This window comes from Lupinus angustifolius, chromosome LG12, assembly GCF_001865875.1.
Source record: "Lupinus angustifolius cultivar Tanjil chromosome LG12, LupAngTanjil_v1.0, whole genome shotgun sequence".
Classification (NCBI taxonomy): Eukaryota; Viridiplantae; Streptophyta; class Magnoliopsida; order Fabales; family Fabaceae; genus Lupinus; species Lupinus angustifolius.
In genome coordinates this window covers 18,418,849-18,443,577 of record NC_032020.1, presented here as the reverse complement: position 1 = coordinate 18,443,577, position 24,729 = coordinate 18,418,849, and the positions used below count along the sequence as shown (strand labels likewise).

General features: G+C 32.1%; 4 protein-coding genes across 5 annotated transcripts in view; 2 read left to right on the top strand and 2 right to left on the bottom strand.

Moving 5' to 3' along the window:
* LOC109362259 (geranylgeranyl diphosphate reductase, chloroplastic) overlaps nucleotides 1–22,400 on the bottom strand; it is a 29,277-nt gene extending 6,877 nt beyond the window's left edge. Inside the window, exons 1-3 of the mRNA XM_019607928.1 lie at nucleotides 21,679–22,400; nucleotides 20,405–21,111; nucleotides 1,173–1,185 (exon numbers count right to left, since the gene is read on the bottom strand). Coding sequence (XP_019463473.1) covers nucleotides 20,410–21,111; nucleotides 21,679–22,365 — 1,389 coding nt within the window. The 5' untranslated portion in view covers nucleotides 22,366–22,400 and the 3' untranslated portion in view covers nucleotides 1,173–1,185; nucleotides 20,405–20,409. The remainder of the gene's footprint in view (nucleotides 1–1,172; nucleotides 1,186–20,404; nucleotides 21,112–21,678) is intronic.
* On the top strand, nucleotides 8,600–10,495 carry LOC109362263. Its single transcript, XM_019607932.1, has 2 exons — nucleotides 8,600–8,934; nucleotides 10,128–10,495. The coding sequence occupies exons 1-2, from the start codon at nucleotides 8,680–8,682 to the stop codon at nucleotides 10,443–10,445; spliced, it is 573 nt and encodes a 190-aa protein (XP_019463477.1). The 5' UTR covers nucleotides 8,600–8,679; the 3' UTR covers nucleotides 10,446–10,495.
* LOC109361947 (protein RKD1-like) lies at nucleotides 12,363–13,492 on the top strand. Its single transcript, XM_019607471.1, has 4 exons — nucleotides 12,363–12,463; nucleotides 12,560–12,723; nucleotides 12,830–13,146; nucleotides 13,253–13,492. The coding sequence occupies exons 1-4, from the start codon at nucleotides 12,363–12,365 to the stop codon at nucleotides 13,490–13,492; spliced, it is 822 nt and encodes a 273-aa protein (XP_019463016.1).
* On the bottom strand, nucleotides 15,148–17,998 carry LOC109362260 (malate dehydrogenase, chloroplastic-like). 2 transcript variants are annotated; one of them, XM_019607929.1, is made up of 2 exons: nucleotides 17,892–17,998; nucleotides 15,148–16,625 (listed from the first exon to the last, which is right to left on the bottom strand). In XM_019607929.1, the coding sequence occupies exon 2, from the start codon at nucleotides 16,617–16,619 to the stop codon at nucleotides 15,381–15,383; it is 1,239 nt and encodes a 412-aa protein (XP_019463474.1). In that variant the 5' UTR covers nucleotides 16,620–16,625; nucleotides 17,892–17,998; the 3' UTR covers nucleotides 15,148–15,380. The 2 variants fall into 2 exon arrangements, with proteins under 2 accessions (XP_019463474.1, XP_019463475.1); XM_019607930.1 differs by lacking the exon at nucleotides 17,892–17,998 and adding an exon at nucleotides 17,844–17,866.

Here is a 24,729-nt window from a genome sequence, read left to right as displayed (position 1 = left end):
GCATCTTACAAGAGTTGTTGTCATAGTTAAAAAAGAGTAAGGAATAATGGAGAGACAAGTACCACATAATAACACATAAAAAGGACATGTAATAATACTTTTATCCCTTTGTTTACCATGAAATAACATTTTTGTGATTGAAAATATATGTAAAAACGACCATTTGCCTCTCCATGGAGAGAGAAAATGGTTAGCCCACCAATCTGGCATTTAAGTATCAAATTGGACCCGAGTTAGCATATTCGTCATTAATGGAGAGACAAGTGTATTAAAAAGCAAAGAAAAATACAATCTTTAATAACATATTTACTCTTCTAATTATAATAAAATGACAATATTACCATTAAAAATAAAAGAAAATACATATACTTATCTATATATTAAAGGAGAGGATCCTTGTTCATTGGATATGATATGTAATAAGAGGTTGAGTATGATAGTTTAATCAATGTGTTTGGTAAGAAAGCAATTCACTTAGCACCATCCATGTTTCTTTGTACTAACACTTGCCATGTTTACATATATTGATGTGTATAACTGGCTAAGACTAACTAATCTTTTATCCAAATTCCATTTTCATTTTTCCATAAGAAGGCCTTTTGAGAATGGTGAGCTATCAATTCTCAAAGACAATTCAACTAGTGTAAGGACAAGCATTCTCTCCTTCACTTCCCATTTTAAGTTTTGTCTGCTTATTAATCAGAGGTGTACCACATAGCCCCACCTACACCACCCTATGCTTCTTTAATAATACTACCTCACTTGTATTTTATTGGTTCAATTGAAAAACACAACTTAAAGAAATGTGTAATTATTATTTTGATTTAGGTAACATTTGTTTCATGACTTATATAGTAAACCAATAAAATATTAAGTAAAAATAAAAATAAAAATTACAATTAAACTTTTAAATGTGACACATAATAAGGAGAAAATAATTATTTAAAATGGACAGATAATATTCCTCATTATATAATTAATGGTATAAAATAATAAGAAAATTAAAAACATTATATAAATGATATAAACAAAAAAAAGTTAGAAGAAAAGTTTAGCACTGCTCCCTCTATAACATACCTCATTTTTTAATATTGAATTGTTTTATTTCTTTAATTAACACTGATTTATGTCCTTAAAATAAAATACTAGTTAAGAGTGTATTGTAAACTCACATAAATGATAAATCTCAGAGCATATGTACAAGAAGCATTATCCTTCGTCATTATACAATTCATAAGAAACAAATGTACTGACGTATGACGTATGCATTTCTCTGGCATCATAACCAAACAAAAGAACCACAACTCAATCTCTTCATTCATGATGTGTTGTGCCTTCATTGGCTTTTATAGAAATAATGACAATATAAATTGATTATTATTTCTCTTTCTTTTTATAAGATTTTTTTTACTGATTTTACAGATTATGAAAACATTATTAAACTTATTAATGATTATATGAAGTTTAAAAACTATCATTCATTAAAAAAATTGAGCATTTTCCATTTTCAATCAAATTGTTTGAGTAAATAAATGTATTTTGATTAAAAAATCATTTATCATATATAATTTAAAAACCCTAATGGATAAAAATGACTAAAATAGAATAATATATACCTATCTGCGTGTTCTTTTCCCACCTCTAAGATGAGCATTAAAATGTTGGTAAAATAAGAATAGTAGTGTGATTTCCTTATGAATTAATACACCAGTCCTATGTATAAGATTATTTTGATGATTTGAGTTTGGTCGTTTTTATATGATTCTTTTTAGTATTTAATGTATATTAATTAATATGTTTTAGCAAAATACCCTTGCTCAAAAATCAACAAACCATTGATGTAAAGAAAAAATATATCTAAAGAAAAATATATATACATTGATATCGTAAGAGTTTTATACACTGTCATCGATCATATATAATTCATATTTAATTATTATTCACTCTTAAAAAGTAATACAAATGAATAATAGATAATGTATTGACTGTATACAAATCATTATTCTAACAATGCATATATATTATACTCATATATCTAATCATTGGTAAAATTAATATTTTTAAGAGTTTTACACATAGGACAGTGGAAAGGGATCTCTGTGATATAAAAGTTCATGTCTGATGTTCCTAACCAATCAGCGTCTGTCAACAAGTCAAAAATAACACCTCAATTTATTTTTATTTTATTAAAATAATATATTAATTTCATATGTCAATACATGAGTGAAAGTGAAACAGGACAGGAATGAGGACACCAAGCTGAGACTGGTGATCCCGTATACATGAGAGTAGGTTATAAATCCTAATCCCAAGCCATCGCTACCTTTACCCCTCACTAGCCATTGATAAATCTATGCGCTAGGGTTAGGGTTGTTCACCAAACCACGACCAACTCTATAATTCTACACATACCCAGCGTTATCTCTATAGTTATTGTTCTCAGAAAGAGAGAAAAAAACAATAGTTATCATCATCCTCGTGATTGTGTGGGTTTATTTTGGATGAAAAGAATTGGAAAGCAAATAAGTGCTATATCCAAAAAAGGGTTTACTCAAAAAATGAAGAAGATGAATGTTGTGGTGAAAAGAGAAGTTGTGAATAATTCATCGTCTTCAGGGGTGAGAAACAGTGTTAGATACGGGGAGTGCCAGAAGAATCATGCAGCAAACAGTGGAGGGTATGCAGTGGATGGGTGCAGAGAGTTCATGGCTAGTGCAGAAGAGGGAACAAGTGGAGCCCTTACATGTGCTGCTTGTGGTTGTCACAGAAACTTTCACAAAAGGGAACTCAACAGTGAAACATGAGATAGTTCTATACTTCTGTGATTGTGAGTAACCCTCTTCTTAATTCTTGTCCTTTATTCTTAGAGAGAAAGAGAGGGAGGGAAAAAACAAACTTACACAAATTATGTATTGCACAATTTGCACATCAAATAAACTCATTATTCAATATTTGTTTCCATCATTTTCTTTGGGTTCTGGTAAGCATTACGTTTACCAATAGACAGAGGCATTGAAAATTTTCAACTCCAGGATTTCTGTTCGTGGAGTATTACTACCCTATTGTTATCTACATCCATTCTCTCATTTTTTCTCTGTTGGTGGAGATAACCAACTTAACATTGTAGAAATAAGCCAAAGCAACCTCAATACGTATTACAAAGGTATATTTTTCGAGGTGTGTGATTGACCATCTCAATAAATGTTATTACCAATAATTGAATCTTTAATCGTAGGATCTAGGCAGAACCTTGCACCATTATATTCTCTGTTGGTAACCTCAGTAAGATTTGATTGTTGACCAGTTCTATAAAACAATATGTTCTCACTTGAGCTAAAACTATTAAGTTCTTTTAATTTATCATCCTAGTATTGTGGAATATTTCATCATTCACTTGGAGTTGGAGACAAGTGGAATCTCGGAAAATAAATGTCGAGAAATCAACGCCAGATGATTGAAGGATCATAATTAATTATTTAGAATTGAGAATTGGGACTTTTGGGTTTGAAATAGTGTGTGTATTTGGTAATATATGTTAAAAAACTAGTTAAGTTGAAAGTTTATGAGTAATAAACTATATCACTAAATTGGGAAAATTTGCCATTAAATTATCCAATTAGCCAGCTTATAAATGTAGAATGGTGTAAAAACGAGAGTTTAAAATCATTCTTTACTCTAATTGAATTATCAAATCAAAACTTGTGCACATACAAAGAAGATCATGAGTGAAAGTGAAACAGGACAGGAATGAGGACACCAAGCTGAGACTGGTGATCCCGTATACATGAGAGTAGGTTATAAATCCTAATCCCAAGCCATCGCTACCTTTACCCCTCACTAGCCATTGATAAATCTATGCGCTAGGGTTAGGGTTGTTCACCAAACCACGACCAACTCTATAATTCTACACATACCCAGCGTTATCTCTATAGTTATTGTTCTCAGAAAGAGAGAAAAAAACAATAGTTATCATCATCCTCGTGATTGTGTGGGTTTATTTTGGATGAAAAGAATTGGAAAGCAAATAAGTGCTATATCCAAAAAAGGGTTTACTCAAAAAATGAAGAAGATGAATGTTGTGGTGAAAAGAGAAGTTGTGAATAATTCATCGTCTTCAGGGGTGAGAAACAGTGTTAGATACGGGGAGTGCCAGAAGAATCATGCAGCAAACAGTGGAGGGTATGCAGTGGATGGGTGCAGAGAGTTCATGGCTAGTGCAGAAGAGGGAACAAGTGGAGCCCTTACATGTGCTGCTTGTGGTTGTCACAGAAACTTTCACAAAAGGGAACTCAACAGTGAAACATGAGATAGTTCTATACTTCTGTGATTGTGAGTAACCCTCTTCTTAATTCTTGTCCTTTATTCTTAGAGAGAAAGAGAGGGAGGGAAAAAACAAACTTACACAAATTATGTATTGCACAATTTGCACATCAAATAAACTCATTATTCAATATTTGTTTCCATCATTTTCTTTGGGTTCTGGTAAGCATTACGTTTACCAATAGACAGAGGCATTGAAAATTTTCAACTCCAGGATTTCTGTTCGTGGAGTATTACTACCCTATTGTTATCTACATCCATTCTCTCATTTTTTCTCTGTTGGTGGAGATAACCAACTTAACATTGTAGAAATAAGCCAAAGCAACCTCAATACGTATTACAAAGGTATATTTTTCGAGGTGTGTGATTGACCATCTCAATAAATGTTATTACCAATAATTGAATCTTTAATCGTAGGATCTAGGCAGAACCTTGCACCATTATATTCTCTGTTGGTAACCTCAGTAAGATTTGATTGTTGACCAGTTCTATAAAACAATATGTTCTCACTTGAGCTAAAACTATTAAGTTCTTTTAATTTATCATCCTAGTATTGTGGAATATTTCATCATTCACTTGGAGTTGGAGACAAGTGGAATCTCGGAAAATAAATGTCGAGAAATCAACGCCAGATGATTGAAGGATCATAATTAATTATTTAGAATTGAGAATTGGGACTTTTGGGTTTGAAATAGTGTGTGTATTTGGTAATATATGTTAAAAAACTAGTTAAGTTGAAAGTTTATGAGTAATAAACTATATCACTAAATTGGGAAAATTTGCCATTAAATTATCCAATTAGCCAGCTTATAAATGTAGAATGGTGTAAAAACGAGAGTTTAAAATCATTCTTTACTCTAATTGAATTATCAAATCAAAACTTGTGCACATACAAAGAAGATTATCGTACGTCTTACTTATTACTCTCTTTAGTTCTTATAATATTACAATTTTGCATCCTAGATGTTGTTGAGAAATGAGAACTACACAAGTTTATTTTTTCACATTAATAAACAAATGATAAATAAGAGAAATAACAAATACAACATAAAAGTATAAATGAGCAACAAGTTGGTCATCTTTTTTGGTTTTATGTCAAATAAACAAGTGAAGTCATCCAGTAACGAGTAACTATAATAACAATAATAAGTAAAATATTATTTGATGGGAAAAGGAGTGAATTATCTATTCATGTATTAGTAGCAAAAAATTTATTTCCAGCCAATTTTTTTTTTTGCCTCAACCAAGCAAATGTGAAAAATGACTGTCATGGAGTCCATTGTGCAAAATGAAGACCATGGTGGACGACAAAAGCTGAGATGATGACCGAACGGAAGAATATCTGATGTCTCACAAATTATATTATTACATATATCAAAAATCTATGATTGATTGAAAAAATATTTAAGTTAAAATATTAATAATTAATTATTTATCTGACCGTCACAGCTAACTGTTGTACACGTAGTGATGCGGACAACAAATATATAATATTATTGTGAAGGCCACAAGACCAAAAATAGTATAGTTAAGAAAGTAATTAAATTTATAATGAATTTGTACATTTTCTGTCTCGTATTTCTTATGTTAAGTTTAAAAATGTTTCTATGATTGCGGGATTATATGTATGATCATTGTAGCCGTGCAGTCAGACTCGGTCAATTTTGGCACTTACACAACCTATTTCTGTCTACCTATGGTATGCTAGCCCGTACCTAGTAGCTGCTACTACTATTAGAGTTGTGATCCTCTCTAGTCATGGAGAAACACGTACCACAAAAGCAAGAGAAAAAATAATATAGTAAGACATTTTTATTCTTCTATATATAATTAAATAATATTTTATTATTAAAACATAAATAAAAATAAATATTTGTCTATCCATTAATGAAGAGAATCAACTTTCAAACTTCTTGATGGCTTTTCCTTATAGTCTATTCTTTCCATGCTTTGTCTCCCACTTAAATGTCATATAGCTATATATTTGGAGTGACAAGCTATTTTTTCAGTGGAAAAAGTCATAAACCTTAAGGAAATTATTTCAATTATGATGAAAAACTAAACAAAGTCTAGGTCAATAAAAGCCACTCGGTTTATTCCCAATAACAATTACATAGATGGCAGACATAATCAACCATTCACTAGTCACAGCACAAATTAAATCTTGGATTATTGTAGGGACCGTCAGGTGTACAAAAGTTTACGGATTAAATCATGCATGTGCCCATAATTTGGAATGGATGGATGGTAGGCCTCTATAATTTCCAATATAATTTCAGTGTGTAATTTGGCTATGAGTATAATATTGATACACGACAATGTAAAGAATTATACACTATCAGTGCATCATTTACCATTCATTTATATTATTTTTTCTGAAAAGTCAAACATAATTGAAAATGAATGATAAATAATACAGTAACAATATCAGTGTATATATTTTTTTCTCTATATGTATAAGTATATATTATATAGACACACACATCATACAAGAAACAAGTGACAACCATAAGGTCCAATCCATCCAATTTTTTTTGTTGATTTTTAATAATTTATATGTATAGTAAAAAAACTCGTGTGCAAAATGTAGATCAGGCAAAAAGATTATAAAAATCACAAGTTCCAAGAGAACTTGAGCAAACGATTAAACAACGCAAGATATATGAATTTATTTATTGAAAATAAGTTGATGGTGAGAAAGTTCAATAATAATGTTTGATTGATGTGGTTATCACCTAATGGGACAATGAACCATGTAAGCCTTAATTGTCTAATAAATGTCTTAAGCTAACTATCTCGTTAATGAAAAGTGGACTTTTGATTTTAAACTAATAGGTTACCCTTCTGTAATGATTTAAACAGTGAATCAATACAAAGGGAAAGAAAAACATTACAAAAGGAAATTTGCTGCATTATAGTATTGTATTAAAGGTGGAACGGAATCTGATGTACGTCAGTGGTGAGGGTCATGTTTTGGAATGATATCACTTGTGTTAAAATGAGTGTATTATTTTATGTTATTCTCATATCTTTAGTCAATAAGATTTATTCAAGTAATACAAATATGTTATTCTATGTTTTTAGAATTTTTCTTTTCAATAAAGTATTACTTATTCAATAGACCGATATAGAAAAACGAGACATGAATCACCCCTGAATATTATTTCAGGCCAATTTTGTTTGGTTCCCTTCATTTACTGCCGCTGTACGGAGATCCATCAATCATAACCCAGTAACACTCATTCAATATGCACAAAGGGGGAATTTAAATGGCATAACCCACGTCATGTAGATTGAGAGGGAAAACAAATGTAGCTTAGCTAAGAAGTAAGAACTCTGTATCAAAATTTATGTTTGGTCAAAGGTTATAGGTTATTAAAGAGCATGATCCGGTCCTTCCCGCTCAATTGACACGCCCAATCGGGTTCGAATAGAGTCGGGTCTAGGACTTGATTTTGGTTCCAAAAATAGACACAATCAATATTTAGAGTTTGGTAAGAATCAAGCATGACTCAGTCCATACTGTCTCATGGTTATTCGCTTATCATATTTGTATGTGTTTTTACTTAAATGTGTATAGAGTAATGATACTTTTTTGGTCGAAAATATGATTTATTTTTTAATTTTTCCATTATATATGCATGACTAATAATATATATATACATATATCATTTTATATATCAAACTGCATATTCATACTTATAAATAATCTGATCTAGGATCGGGTTAACTTCAGGTCTATGAGTGGGTCCAGATTCAAAAAAGTGACCCGACCAATATTTAGGGTCGGATAAAGACATGTCTTAACCCGTCCCAACCCGGCCCATGCTTACCCCTAATTAAATCTAATAGTCTACCATATTTTTTGACACAAAGTATGAGAAAACCTATAAGAAAAAGGCCCGGATAAAGATTAAAGTGAAGGAAGACCAAACACTATCGAGTTCAAAGGCCCAAAGAAATATGAAGTATAGCGACAACAAGCGGCTACTCCTTCATGTGCTCATTATTGTAGTTATTCACCATCTTCATTTCTCATAGGAAATATAATGTTAATATATAGATATTAAACCTTAGAAAATTTTGTTATTATCATAATTATATTAGAGTTCAAATCCTATATTGTGTATTGGGATGCTTGTTAACCAAATTAGTAAAAAGTATATTTTCTACAGGGACTAAATAAAAAATATTGAAAATGTATAAGTACCAAATTACAAGTAATAAATCACGTATAGATTAACTTTATTTCTTTTGTTCATAATTGTTTTAGATCAGAGTTGCAGAAAAGCCCATAGTACAATTTTGAGTGGAATTAATCTAGGGTTTAAGCTAAAACGTGAACGAGAGCCTTCACCCATGGCGGAACCCACCGCCGCACCGGAAATCGGCGTGGTCGATACAGCCATGGAAATCGAGTCCAATGAGAAGCGGGCTAGGGAAGAAGACAATGTGAGTGAGGGTGCTGCTAAGAAGCAGAAGGTGGAAGAAGAGAAACCCTCTTCATCCGGTCCCGTCAAATTGGGTTTCAAAGAATTCGAGTCTTCCTTGGACATGTTCGATTACTTCTTCAATTTTCTTCATGCTTGGTCTCCTTTTCTCAATGTTAATAAGGTATTCATTCATTCATTCATCCCCCACACTTGTAACTTGTGAATAACACAAAAAGCAACTAATTTTTTGTTTAATTTTTATGTTCATTAGGTAGTGAATCAAATCCATTAATTCTGTGTTTCTGTTGAAGATTTTGTTTTATTGGTTTATATATGGAGTAATGTAATGGATGATTGCTTATAATTTAATTGCTTGCATGTATGAACTAACAAAATTACTGTCTCTGGGTCTAATATTTTTGCATAGCATATAGGATATTGTTAACGTTTTTTTCTCCATGGACATGTGGGATCATTCAGGAACCAATTCTGGATGATTGGCATGATTCATATTGAATTTGTCATGATTAATTGAAGTTGTCAATATTCATCTGGAGACCATGTTATCAAATCAGTTCTTATATGTTTCATGCTTATGTCCTGATTTTGATTTTATTATTATGTTCGCTGATCAATATTTGTACTCAATTCTTAAACTATTTAACTTCTCAGCTAACTTTTCAACTATAATTCACATACAAATAAAGCAATTTGTGTTGATGCGTCTGAATAATGTTGCTCCTTTATTTTGTATCCATTTTGGTTTTGATTGATTTGACTTAACATAATTTGAGCATTCCTTGCCCTGTTTTCTTTAAGATGTGGGCTGTGGCCTCATACATATAATTGTTCAAGATTCTTCAAAGCTCAATCCCCAGCTTCAAGAACTGGAGTGGCTTTACAAGCATTGTATAAAAAGAAGGCATCAAATGTACTTATGATTTTCTGCCTGTTATATGCATCTGATTGCCTCTTTTTTCAAAGCTATATTGTACTTGCATCTTTTGTGCAGTCTATCTGTTTATCGGGTTTGGCAGTTTCCTTGAAAATATTTTCACAAGATTGTTACAATCAGTTATCTTAATGCATGGGTTTGTGAAATGGTATAAAAACTTGATATGGCAAATTCAGTTTCACTTGCATATCTACATGTTGGTATTGAGTTGCGTGTAAAAATTGTTACAACCAAATGTTTAAATTAGCCGAACCCCACTTAGCGGGAATAAGGCATGGTTGTTGTTGTAAATGTTTAAATTGGTGTTTAAAACCTTACAATATTACTATGTTGTCTCCTTATGTATCTTGATGATGCAACAGTCAGAGCCTGAATTTAATTCTTATTGACTTCACTATAATATATTGTTTGTGTGGCAGTATGAACATATAATGTTGCTGGAATTGCTCAAGAATGGCCATACAGAGTCTGATAAAAAGATTGCTGGAGGAATCCGATCTTTCCAGGTCCGCAAGCATCCAACGTGGAAAAGTAGGTGCTTCTTCCTCATCAGGGAGGATGGATCTGCTGATGATTTTAGCTTCCGTAAATGCGTGGATCATATTCTTCCCTTGCCGGAGGAGATGCAATTGAAACCAGATGTGAACCGGGCATTAGGTGGTTCTGGTAGAGGAAAGCATCGCAGGGGAAAAGGTCACAATGGAAGAGGGCGTGGCAGTGGGCAAAGAGGAAAGTAGAGCCATTGAGTACTATAGTTGTTGCTAGTCTTGGTTGTGTGTTAAAATCTAAAAAAAAAATCTGCTTACTTAATCATCATCTTTTATGTTTCCTGCTAGTAACTATATATTTTAGATTTTTTGTTACATTGATATTATTATTGATATTATTGTTAAAAGATGAACAATATTAAAATAACGAATGGTTATAATCTTATAATTTTTGGGGGAAAACAATGAAAAGTACTATTTTTTTTTTTCAATTTAGTTGGAAGTGAATAAAGATAAGGAGTATACTGATGCATCATTATTTTATAATTTGCTCATGTTCAGAAATCTGTTTTGCAATAGAGAGCTAAATGTACTTTTTTTGGTTAAGAAGAAAAATTGGATCCACCTTACTGAAAGTCTTTAACGGCAAAAATATTCATTAAAATTTAAAATGCTTATAAATGTTATTATATTCGATTGGTAGTCTTGCAATAAATGGACAGCACAAGCCTTTATTAAACTCTACTTCAAATCCCACAGTAAAAAAATGATTAACAGCCCACTTTTCTTTTATAGTAATGAGAATTAAATTTTTTAATCAATTTGTGGATGAAGAGTAACTCTCACCCAATTTATATTCATAACAGCCATAAAAATGATTAGTACTTTTTTACAAGTTTGTTACATTGTAATAAAATTTATTCCAATCACCATCACTGAAAGATTGTATTTAACCGATCAGGTTGATATGGGAATAAAAGCTAGTAAGAGAAACTCACATTCCTGTATTGTTCATTAGTCATTACCAACTAAATTGGATGAGAATACAAGTTAATTTATAGGAGCATTTCACAAACTTAATTATTGTATGTATGAGTCTAGTTTATCTAGTGGATGGATGTAATCATAGCCATAAAAAGTGGCTATCAAATAATCTCACTAATTCATTATTGGGAATCTCTCACTCTATGCTGTTTGTTCATAGTGTATCAAATAACGCGCCTAGTCACTAAAGTATAAGCCAAAAAATATATATTCTATAGAGAAAAAGATGTTTATACTAATAGTGTAAGAGTTTTTTACATTGTCATTACATTATCTATCGTTTATTCTCCATCTTCATTGACAATTCATAAATGAAGGGGAATGATACACTGACTGTATGTATATCTTTACACTGTCAGTAGATGAATATTATACTATATTCTATATTATCATTTCATCATCTATGATTACTATAATTAATGCAGAGATGATGGCCCATGGTTTAATTCGATGAGTGCTAGAGTATTGGGTTTTTCTGAATAAAAATAAAAGAAAAACGTATTAAATATTACATAGATAATGTAATAATTACCACATAAAAATATGAAACTTTATACTCCATTTGACACAAGTCACACAACTCGTAAAACATAACATGCATGAGATCAGTACATGCATGGCGCATAAAAAATAGATCTCCTTGAATTAAAAAATACACAATTTGTTCAGCTACAATGAATAGGTGGAACCAAATTCAATAGTACAATAAAGTTAACCAGGGCATATTAGTGAACCTAATCATATTGCAGATATTGCATCTTCCAACTTCATCACTCCTTGTCATAAAAATGACATTGCCAACATCTTCCAAAAGCACAAAAAAGTAGAGATAAACCCAACGGCTGAGATTAAGATATGACCCTTGGAAAGATCCTAATAATTAAATTAATCTTGTAACTCTCATAAGCACACACGTTAAAGTATATTAGGCGGCGCACACATTCTTCAAGTAATTAACCTTCTTCAGTCATAATGATCAAATATCATCATCATCATCATGCATTCATATTTTGTATATATGATCTAACTTCTTTCATTTCTTCATCACTTTCCATATATGGAATAACCCATTTGACAAATCTAAGTCATTTCGGCTTCTTCAGCATCTTTTATCTCTTGATCATGGAGTCTAAACCTACTATGATTTGGGAATCTAACTACGAAATAGATGAAAACCCATTTCCAATTACGTATCAATTCAAGACATATGATTACCACATGAGGTAAATCATTAGACTTGTACTTTGTTTTACTCTCTCTTTTTTATTTCTTTCACATTATTCATTGGTTTCACTTTTCATTGTAATATTTTTTACTAGCGGAAACGTTAATGGGTACCCTGCACTGGATAACTGGCCACAAGAAATTCCGGAATTGCAAGATAGCTATATTGATCCTGTCACTTTCATGGAGTCTTTTTACTCTACAAATCCTTTATATGAAACTCCGACTATTGAACCAATATCAAGTGTACAACTACAAGGTTATATGCTTCAGTAGTTTCTGTCTCCCAGTACTAAATACCATACTAATACCACACTATACATTTCCTGACTTAGATACTGATTATCTTCTCTATGTTTCTACAGATTACGATTTTTATGATACTACAAACGGGTTTTCTGTCTGGAATGAAATTGATGCTGAATTTGAAGAAAGTGGGAAGGAAATGATGGAAGATGAGAAGTTTGGAAAGGGTAAGAGGGTTAGAGAAGATATAAGTGTCAGCACCATGATGTTATCAAGGGAAACCATATCTCAGTACTTCTACATGCCAATAACACAAGCTGCAAGAGAACTCAACGTAGGGCTTACACTTTTGAAGAAAAGGTGCAGGGAATTAGGAATTAGAAGGTGGCCTCATAGAAAGTTGATGAGCCTTCAAACTCTTATAAATAATGTGCAGGTTCGTTCTTCTTTAAACTCTTACATATATCTTTTTCCAAAGATTATTTTTGAACTTTTCATATTATTTTACGTACTTTATTGTATAATTTTCCTATACATTGCAGGAACTTGGAAGGAATGGCGAAGAAGAAAGTGAAATGAAGTTAAGGAATGCGATTGAGATGTTGGAAAGGGAAAAGAAGATGTTAGAAGAGATTCCTGATATGCAACTTGGTGATACTACAAAAAGGCTTAGACAAGCATGTTTTAAAGCCACATACAAAAAGAGAATGCTCATGGGAATGATGCAATCACAGTCTTCTACTCCTTATCCCACTTCTCCAAAATATTTTGACACAATTTAGTATATCATAGTTGTTGTCTTTCGTTTTGTAATGATGGGGTTTTTGGTTTTGGGTAACGGGTTACTATTATTGAAAAATATTATAACCATTAACACATGCAGTCTTAATGAAAACCTTTCGTTTTCTATTTGCGACGAGGACAATCGTTGTTATTTTTCTCCAGTCTAATCTTATTCTCAAATCTCATAATGTGCAGTTATTTTATTTTATGCTCCTATTTTTGACTGATGAAATTGTTCATTAATGCATAGCTTCAATTGTGAAAATAATGTAATAGTTTTTAACTTTGAATATTTTAATTAAATTCAACGCTGGTATTTTAGCTTCTATTTGATGTAGATGATTCTTTAATTAGAATCAAATTCTTTAATGAAAACTATCACCACTTTTTCCTATTCCATTTTTTTAAAATTGTCACTTGTTATTGTATAAAATGTATATTCTGAATTCATGCAAATCTAGATCATTATAATTTTAGTTCTCATTTTTGTCTTAGTTTTATTCTAAGTTTTCTGATTGCTTTCTTTTTCTAAAACAAACCATTTGATATTATTTGGCCCGAGGTGTTGTACTTTTTTTTTTTTACAATATTGCTTCTGTCTTATTTTCCTTCCTTTAGCCACACGTGGCATTTGTCACGAGTACTTTTGGTTTAAAATTTTGCATGGACGAGCAACACGAGGCTTGCATTTTCTGCAGTAATGCATTAACATGTTAGGTATAGAGCTTCTAAGTATCATAATCATGGAGGTACTTTCTAGTTCTCCAATTCTTTCATTATGTATTCAAGGTGTGGTTGTATAGAGAAGGTTTATGAGGTGTTTAAGGGAACGTGCAATAAGAGTTTGGTGTCATCGTGTGCAATGATCACTTGTTTTGCATCGAATAGATATGGGAGAAAAGCTATTGAAGCATTTGAAGAGATGCTGAGAATTGGCATTAGACCTAGGAGCACTTTCACGGGAATTCTTTCTGCTTGTAGTCTTTCTGGGTTGGTGGATTGGGGAACGTCTATTTTTAACATATATCTAAGCAGAGAGTCTGCAAATACCCCCAACATCCATCATTGTTGATGCATGGTTGATCTCTTGTTCCGTGCGGGTTTACTTATAATCTATCAGCATATCATATGTAGAGCTGTTAGGAGTCACACATTAAGGAGAATATCAAACTTAATGTGGTACTTAAGTCATGAGACTCTCCGACCTATTAGACTAGTGTAGTAGATATGGCAGCCAAATGAGGACTCTTCCTTGGGGACCAAAGTTGTTTCCACCAGCGAGGAGGGTACTGTTCCTGTACTGATTATTGGTAGTGGTATTTTGGGCTGGTGATAGATGGGTCAATCAAGCACTAAGAGTTAATGAAATTAATGTTGAGCTACGGTATACGGAAACTACAATGCATACCTACTGCATTATTCCTCCATGAATAATGGTTTGATCGTAAAGCTACAATGCATACCGATGAGTACCCACTGATGAGTGTGTTGCCACTTTGCGAGTTTAAAATGGGCAGCATCAAAATTGATAGACAACCTCTCTGTGTAAAAGGAGAATTTGGCTAGAAACTGATCCGGTGGCTGTTATTCAAAAAACAATGACAAGGTTTACATTTTCCAATATTAAATGACCAAACTAAAGCACAATATGGAGAAGAGAAACACACTCTTCTAAGAAAACTGGAACCAGAATACATAATAAGGAATATGGAAAATTTGCATCCTGAGTTTTCTAAATAGTAATGATACTACAATAAATCAGGTATCTTCAACGTAAGTTTTGGAAGAAGTATTTATGCTCTATTAAATCCATAACCTAAGAAACCACCCTTCGATTCTCTTCTAAGAATGAATACTCGAGACTATAAATGCTTTAACAAGAGAAAATTAGGCAGCAATTGCTTGTTTCTGAGCAAAAGCAATCCCCTTCTCGATGCTGGCCTTAAGTTCTGGCTTCAGTGCTTCTAGAGCCTTCTGCTCATACTCAGTCAAACCTTGGAGGTCAGATGGAATCAAAGTCTCTACTCCATTCCTACCAAGCTTCACCCTTGAGGCAAAAAACGGAAGGTCAGTCAGATTTGATTGCACAAATGCGCTCTCATACACATCCCCATCTCCATCAAGTGCACGAAGTGATGATTCGACAAATCGAGCTGCTGCATATGCCATTGACAATGTAGCAGACCCTGCACCTGCCTTTGCTTCAACAACTTCTGTTCCAGCATTTTGAATCCTGACAGTTAGCTGTTCAATTTCTTCATCAGAGAAACTTACTGAGGGCCTTGTCTTTGACAAGAGAGGAAGAATGGTAATCCCAGCATGCCCGCCAACAACTGGGACATCAACATCAATCAGCTTCAAGTTCTTTTTCTGAGCAACAAATGTGTTTGCTCTAACAACATCCAGTGTGGTAACACCAAAGAGCTTTGAAGGATCATAGACACCCTTTTGTTTTAGAACTTCAGCAGCAATAGGCACTGTTGAGTTTACCGGGTTACTGATTATGTGAATAAAAGCACCAGGGCAATTATCAGCAACTGCAGTTACCAAGTCCCTCACTATGCCAGCATTGATGTTGAAAAGATCATCACGAGTCATGCCCGGCTTCCTTGGAACTCCAGCAGGGATAACAACTACATTCACGCCTTTCAAACAGTTTGCTAGCTCAGATGCTCCTGTGAAATCCTTAACTTGTGACGGTGTGTTGCAATGACTGAGATCAGCAGCAACACCCTTGACATTAGCAATATCATAGAGATGCAAGTCAGATATTAAAGGTGACATCTTGATAAGAAGTGATAGAGGCTGACCGATCCCACCAGCAGCACCAAGAACTGCAACTTTGAAGGATGCTTGTGGCTGCAGGTGGTACTGGATGTTTTGGTTTTCGTTTTGGGCTTTGGATGCAAAAGATGCGCGCAGAGCAGCACTCATTTCCTTGCCAGAGAAGGATAATTCTGACTCGCATCGCACAGATGATGTGGCCTTTAGACCACAGAAGCTTTTCAAATGATTTTGGGAGTTGAACCTCACCCCAAAGGACTTTGATTGAGGAAATGAGCTTCCTCTATAGGCGAGATATGGTGCGGTTCCAACCGTGAAGGTAACTGCTGATGCTGATGCCATTTAAACCTCTGCGATAAACAAAAGGATGAGCTAAATTTTATGAATACATTTATATATGTGAAAAAACGATACAAAGGAAAAAGTAAATATAAATAAGCAGTGATATTAGGTCCAGACCGGACGGTTTAACCAGTCCCACCACTGAGTGGGCTTGCAAAAACCTCCATACACACTTTTAACCGACAAAGGTTTGGACCATGAAAATTCTGCTCCAACCAGGTTAGACCGCAATAACACGGAATAAATACCGACCAGGTTAGACGACACTAACCCAAAATACCACACAGGTTAGACCGCACTAGGTTCTAACCTAGAAAAGACAATTCATTTGAAATAAAAATTTAAAAAACGGAAAGAGAATTCAATATTCTGTTCGAGGAGATGCTACTTCAATATATACATAGTATATATTAATTTATTGTTCTGTCCAACTCCAAAAGGATACATCATGAACGGGCAAGGCTGACATCTATCAACTTATAGCTGGACAGGATGAGCATTTGTTAAGCTCCTCCGAGCCTCGACCGGATGACTGGACAATCCACGAAGAACATTCCGACAACCAGGCAGAAAAAACAAAACAACACTGGTCCCACACTCCCACTTCTGAAACTCCTCTGCTAAGCCACCTGCACAGGGCTGCCATCTCAACTGAACAGGGCTGTCGCCTCACCACAGAGTACGGACCTACCAGAGCTGCCTCACATAGGGAATGTGACCTTTGTCTGTCTAGAGTAGACCCGACAAGCCATTTGGTTAGTCAGGCCCCCTAGCGCATTCTAGCAGCTCTTAGGCAAAACTAGAAGATTCCTCGCCAACTTTCTCGAGACTAAAGAAAATATATAATAATATATTTATAGATTATTATATCTTTATAAATTATTAGCAATCATATTTATTTACAATTGTTTATTATATACGAGTTCATCCATTCCTACCGAACAAAACAATTTAACCGAACTCATCTAGTTTGATATTCGACTCATTGGAAATAATAAACGGGCAGGTTAATTGAAACTAAAATGATGAAAACAAAAGAAAAGGAAAAGATAAACACCGACATAAGGAAGCAGAGAAGATGCATCTACATAACAGTTAACAATATCAAAAAATAAAACAAATAATTTGATATAAGTTGCACTAAACTCATACATGTTGATATTTGATGTTAGCATAATATGAATGAAAACTGAAACAAAAAATGAAATAAGATAAGATCTGGACCTGGAATCGAAAAAGAAAAAGAAGAGAGGAAGAGAGAAAGAGAGGAACCTTGAAATGAACGTAGGTGAAAAATGAAGGAATGACAAATTTGTAGTGGTTGGTTGGTTATTGGAAACTCCGCTTATAGGTCATGGATGAAATGTGCTATGCTTATAAATATTCATCACTGTTCCCTTTTTCTCTCTTATTCTCCTAAATCTTCATCGTTTGTCCCCGAAACCCTCAACGGTTTCGATTTCACCACTTTTTCCTTTCTTTTACTCTATTTTTCCTTTTTAATGCAATGGGCCATCTTTCTAAAGGATTTAATATTAATATACCAACAATTTAATAGTTTTTTATATTACTAGTAAATTATTTACCATTAAATATTATTGACTTTTATATAAAAGTAAAATTAATTAATGGTGGACGATATGCTAATAATATTTTTTTATTTTACACTAGTGCACAAATATTAAACTATTTTTAAAAATAGTGTAAATGACTAAATAAAGCCATTTTTATGGAAAGATTAGATTTGCAATTTATTATTTACTTTTAAAAAATATCCAGGTATTAATTAGTATGGGCCTTACTCTAATTCAATGTGCCAACACTATATATTAATATCAGTAGTATTAGTACTTAGATATAATCGATTTGTTAAAAATATTGGGCGGAAATAACATACTCTTGCGTGATGGTTTTTTTTATTTCATTTATTGTCAACCATGATAAATTTATATGATATTTTCTCTATCATTTATAAAAAGTATAATATACTAGCGATAGGCACTTCGTGCCTGCTAGCCTATATTCATACTTTTACAATGTTAATTTAAAATTTATATATTTTATTTTGAAAGATTAGAATATTTTTTTGTATTGAGTATAGTTTATGTTGTACTTTTTATTGGAAATACTTTATATTATAATATTTTGTTTTATTATAATGCCATAGAGATGGTTAATAGGTTTGTGGTGATTACATACTTATATATAATTATATGATTTTTTATAGAAATTAAAAAGTTTAAGGGTAAAATAGGAAAATAAAATTATATCATGATAGTTATTTTATGTTTTCCCTTTATATATAGTATAGATGTGTTACTTTTAAAAATGATTAAATTATAATTTGGTAACTACTCCATATAATGACTCCATAATATGAGGAGATACTTAATTATAAACATCCTTAATATAAGATTTGTATATGACTAGTACTGTATTCATTATTTATGCGAATAGTTGTTAACTCTTTAATTAAGATGATTAACACATGTGCCAATAGTAAATGAAACACTAACAAAATATTAGACTTTTTATTATCGTTGATAATCAATATCAGTTTTAAAAAATCATATTTAAAACTAATATAAGTTATAACATAAAATTTATAATTAAATTAAGAGAATAAAGTCTCGTAGACATAACTTATCTCCTTCATCAATCAAAGTATGACAAATGTATTATTGTGTTTAGTTTTAAAAATATTTTTGTATAGAATAATTAAAATGTCAAGAACTCAATATTTTAGTAGTTGTAAAAGATAATTTATCTCCTGAATTAATTTTACTACCCAAACAATATTACAAGAAAGTTAAAATAACAAATAATAATGTACTAGTAAATTTAAAATATATATTTCTTTTATAAACAAATTTACAATTTCACACATATCAAGAAGGAAATTGCTTAAAACAGTCAATTATTTTGACTTAATACAAAACATATATAATTACAATTATTATCGGACCTACATACGATATTTGTAAAGATAATTGAATTTGTTTATAATTCACAAAGTTACTTACCTACTATTGGCATTGAAAAAGTTGTATAAAAACTCATACAACATATCACATTAAGAGACAAATTTATTTTATAATGTTTAATGCTATTATTTATGACTAAATTTTAATTAAAATTAAATTTTTAATGTGTTTACAAAATTTTATTGATTATTTCCACATACATATATTCTCATACAAGTTTTTTTCCTACTGGCAACAAGGTTGGTGAAGCATCCAATTAAAACTTGTTAACACTAAAAATTTATTTTTAATTAAATTTTAATTATAAATGTTAGCACTAACAAACATATATACATTGTCAATGTTATATATTTCTTCATTTCCTCTCCTATCACACAGTACGGAAACCATATTGGGTTAGATTGGCTAAGCTACTAAATCTAAGAGTCATTTTCTCAAACTCCAGCAGATTCTCAAATACAAACTTATAAGAAAATAAAGTATATATCAATGAGATAATTTTTCTCATTATATTCACTCATTATTTTATATGTGTTTTATTTTTATTCTTTTTAGACATTTTCATTTTAAAATTATTATATAAACAAAATAAAACGCCTGTCAAATAATGAATGAAAAAAAAACATAAGTTATTTCGTGGTAATAGAATATCCAACTCTCAACTTATAATCTCTTGCATTAAGCTAAAGGAGGAAACCTCAATTACACAATAGCAGTATCTGAGATTGCATGAAAATTTAATACAAATGTATAACTAATAAGTACATGTTGTGTATTAGAAATACAAACCTTAAAAATGACTATAGTCATACATTAAGTTTGTTCATCTCCTTCCTAAGGGCACTGGCCCTTACCAAACTCCCAATAGTGTTAATAGCCAACTTGAGATCCTCCAATGGATTGCCAGGTACAACTGTCTTATACAAATAGCTATCAAATGTCATCTTCTGCACATACTCATCAGCACACAACTCCACAAAAGCTTCCCTTGCAGGATTGGACCTATAAAACACCTTCTGCAGAATATCTAAGACCTTGTAAGTTGGCCAATAAGTCTTATCCCATTTCTCTAAGTACTTCCTCAAGTCACCTTCATCAACCAGCCTCTTCCCATTCTCTGAACCTTCAACTATTGCCTCTGCACACATTCTCCCACTCTTGGCTGCAAAATAGATACCTTCTCCAGAGCATTTGGTAACATAGCCAGCAGCATCACCTACAAGTGCCACTCTCCCTTTCAATCTTCGCGGCCGAGGATGCTCCGGGATAGGGTGTGCCTCCACTCGGATGATTTTACCTCCCAAAATCTTATCTTCAGCTCTTTTCCTTGTTGCTAGTTGGAACTTCTTGATGTCTCCCTTGTGTGTCACTGTACCAGTGCCAACAGCTACATGGTCACATTTTGGAAACACCCACCCATAGAAATCAGGTGAAACATCATCTCCCACATACATCTCTGCAAGATTCTCGTAATACACCATTTTTTCATCAGAGATTTTTACCCTCTCCTGGATTAACATGCCATCAAAATGAAAAATGCAATTGTAAGTGCCACCTTCAAAATATTACAGTAATATTCTCACAAAAGAAGAATAGTAATTGCACATCAATCGATCCCACGTCTTTGTTGGCACTTGGGAGATTTAGTTCTCGAGTGTTTTTTCTTCTCCAATGTCATGTAGATGAGAGCAATGAACACATAAATAGGTCCTTGGCTGGTGAGACAATAAGAACGTATGGATCTAAAAAATAAAATAGGTCCAACTATAATCAAATGCTAAGAGTTGTTATCATGTAAAATGATGATGTGTATAAGGGTGTTTAGATAGCATTGTTACACACATAAAAGCAAGTCTGTGAAACACACTCAAGCTAGATCTAACTAAATAGTGCAAGAACATATATGTGTGTGTATATTCAATCAAACTTTCCTATGCATTTACCTGCACATTTATCCCACATTTTCAAACATTATACACCCAAAACTCCTACATTTACAAATAATAAATAATGTAACAAGATTTTTTTAAAGTTACTAACTTTGAAGGAATTGAAAAGAAAATAACAATATATACCTGAAATGCAATGGCATACTCATAATCACCAGCATCAATAGCCTTAGCAACTCTAGAGTTAGCTCCATCAGCACCAATTACAGCATCAACTTCCAACGTACGCTTCTCACCAACTCCACCAGTTTTACCATCATATCCAGAGTAATGCAACACATACGGTGATTCCTTATCCTTCGGTATATCCATTTTCAAGAACAACCCATTTATGATATTCGCACCGTTTTCCTTTGCCCGTTCCCTCAAATAATTATCCAACACCTCACGCCGAACCATGCCTATGTACTCATGCGGCTTCAGGGTCCTTCCAATATCCACCGCCACGTTCGACGGCGATATCATCTTCATCTTCGTCACGCGCCGGTCGATAATGTCCAATGGAAGGTCGAACTCTCCCACCATGCAAAGTGGAATGGCTCCACCGCATGGCTTACAGTTATCGAGTTTTCGTTCGATGAGGAATGTTTCTATGCCACCCTTTGCTAATGTTTCTGCGGCGGCACCACCTGCCGGTCCGCCACCTACAATGGCGACACGGAGGTTGCGACCTTGGATCTTGGGGCTGTACTTTCCGGCAAGGACCTTAAATTTCCGGTGGATAGTGATGGGTTTTGGTTGGGCGGAGAAATGGGGTGTTTCCGGCGAGGATTGGCGGAGTCCGATGAAGGATTTGAGAGCTATGGAGTTCATGGTGAAGGAGTGGAGTGTGTGAAAGAAAGGTGGCTGATATTTTTATTTGTATTTGGTTGGTGGATATGGTTTCGGATATGAGTGAGTTTGTGGCCGTTTGATGAATGAAATGGAGGGCGTAGATTTCATGTAGATAATGATAGTTGGATTTATTGGTTGATTTTTTAGTGGATCACATTTTGCTACTGTCACTTTCTACTTTCAACTGCATTCTTTAATGATCTTTTGAGTTCTCCTCATGCATTAAATAGAGTTTTCATATGCATCACTCCCACTTATGATTGATTAAAAAAATATTTAATAATTAAATTTTAATTCAAATATATTTATTTAACTAATCACAAACTTATAATATATGGAATGACACAAACAGATGTGTACCAGTTTTGACAAGTCTTCATCAATTCACAAGTTCACCCATGCCTAACTCACTATTTTCACCTACTACCATTTATTTTTGCTTTCTAAAACAGGCAAAACAGCACCATCCACTTTTTCTTTTGTTAAATGGAACTTATAAAGAGGCATTTAAGGAGAGGGGGAAAAGCAAGGAATGACAATGAAAAATGGTGGAAATATATTTACAGAACTCATAGATGCATTATTACATGGTGTTACTATTCATGTTGATCATATTTTAGTTTGTGTTTTATTTCAATTTCTCCAACATCAATAATAAAAAAAATTGTTTCATGCATCTCATTTTCGGCAATGACAAAACATATCATTTTATACAGTCGATTATTGATATTCTTGACTTTAAAAGAGCAATTAGTTAATGTGTACACTGTAAAAAATAAATAAGTGTTAACAAAGATTAGAAATAAAAATAGAGGACACAAGAAGTTATTATGGTTAAGAATCCCATTGGATATGTCTTCACAAACACACACATAATTAAGATTGCCTTGTTACACCTTTGGACTTTGGAATGGATAGCAGCCATAAAATGATAGACTCTCCAATTTCGTTCTTCTGCCACAACATTTCATTGCCCCATATCACACGGTAACATTCATCTTATACAAATTCTGAATATATACACAATTTCAAATGTCTAGAATTACACATTTATTAAACATTCAGGTTACTATATTGATCCAACATTTGATTTTATTCTTCTAACTTTAATATATGAGTTTAAAATCTATCTGTCAAGTTTTTTATGACGTCAGTTTATTATCATTGTTGATTTATATTACTTTTGTTTGAGAGTCAATAATGTTTAACATATAAATAACATATGAATGTGGATAATTTACTGACAGTATAAAAAACATTTACATTATCAATGTATACATATTAAATCCTCAGTATATTTATCATTCATTATAAATTAGTGTTTTAATTGTTACTTCTAAATATAAATGAGTATTATAAGAGATATTATTAGTGATTTTAGTGAGAAACATAACATATATCACTTCATTTAATATATGTAATTTAAAATTCAGTATTATAATAAAATTAGTAATATGTAAAATATTTTTAATCTTGTAAATGAATACCGAAGGTCTATATTTTTATTTAAACATTTATATTTTAGGTAAAAAAAAACTATTGTTTGTATCTATAACTAGCAGTGTACCCGTGCACTTGCACGGGTCGCTTATTTGTTTATGCAAAATGCAAATATAATATACATATATTTTATAATATCAATAAATCATGTATTGAATCATTATATTTTTCATTATAGTTGCAATATTAACATTGATTTTTGAGTGTATATGTATAATATTAAAAATTATAAATGCGTTTATATAAACATTTATTTGTTGAAAGTGTGATTATAGAAATATTTGATTCTAAAATAACTCAATAAATAAAATTTAAATTGTATTGGATAATATCTCACTTCTATATTTTCTATATAAAATTATAAATATAAGGACTTATTTTTGCATCATATTTTTTTGATTACATTTATAAGTATCACATAAAGTCGTAAATTTTTTTTAGCATATCTCTTAAATGCTTATGTCTTATTTTAGATTAATGTTCATTGTGTATAAATATTTGAATATATTTTTACCATTCAAATATTGTATAATTAAATGTTATTTATTTGATTATGTTTTAGCTAATAATCATTGTATGAAAATAACTCATAAATTAAAAACACATTAAGTTAGGATTTGACGGATATTTTTTCTGATAATTTTAATCAAAATAATAAAAAGAGTCTAATAATTAATTTGTTAGTCTCATATATTCATAATTAAAATACATATATTTTCTATGAATATATCTACCATTGTTATCTTTTGATTAAATAATATAATGATAGTAACTAAATATTTTGAAAATTCTCATTCGTTATATTCTCATATGTTATACTAATATATATTCAAAAAAGTTATG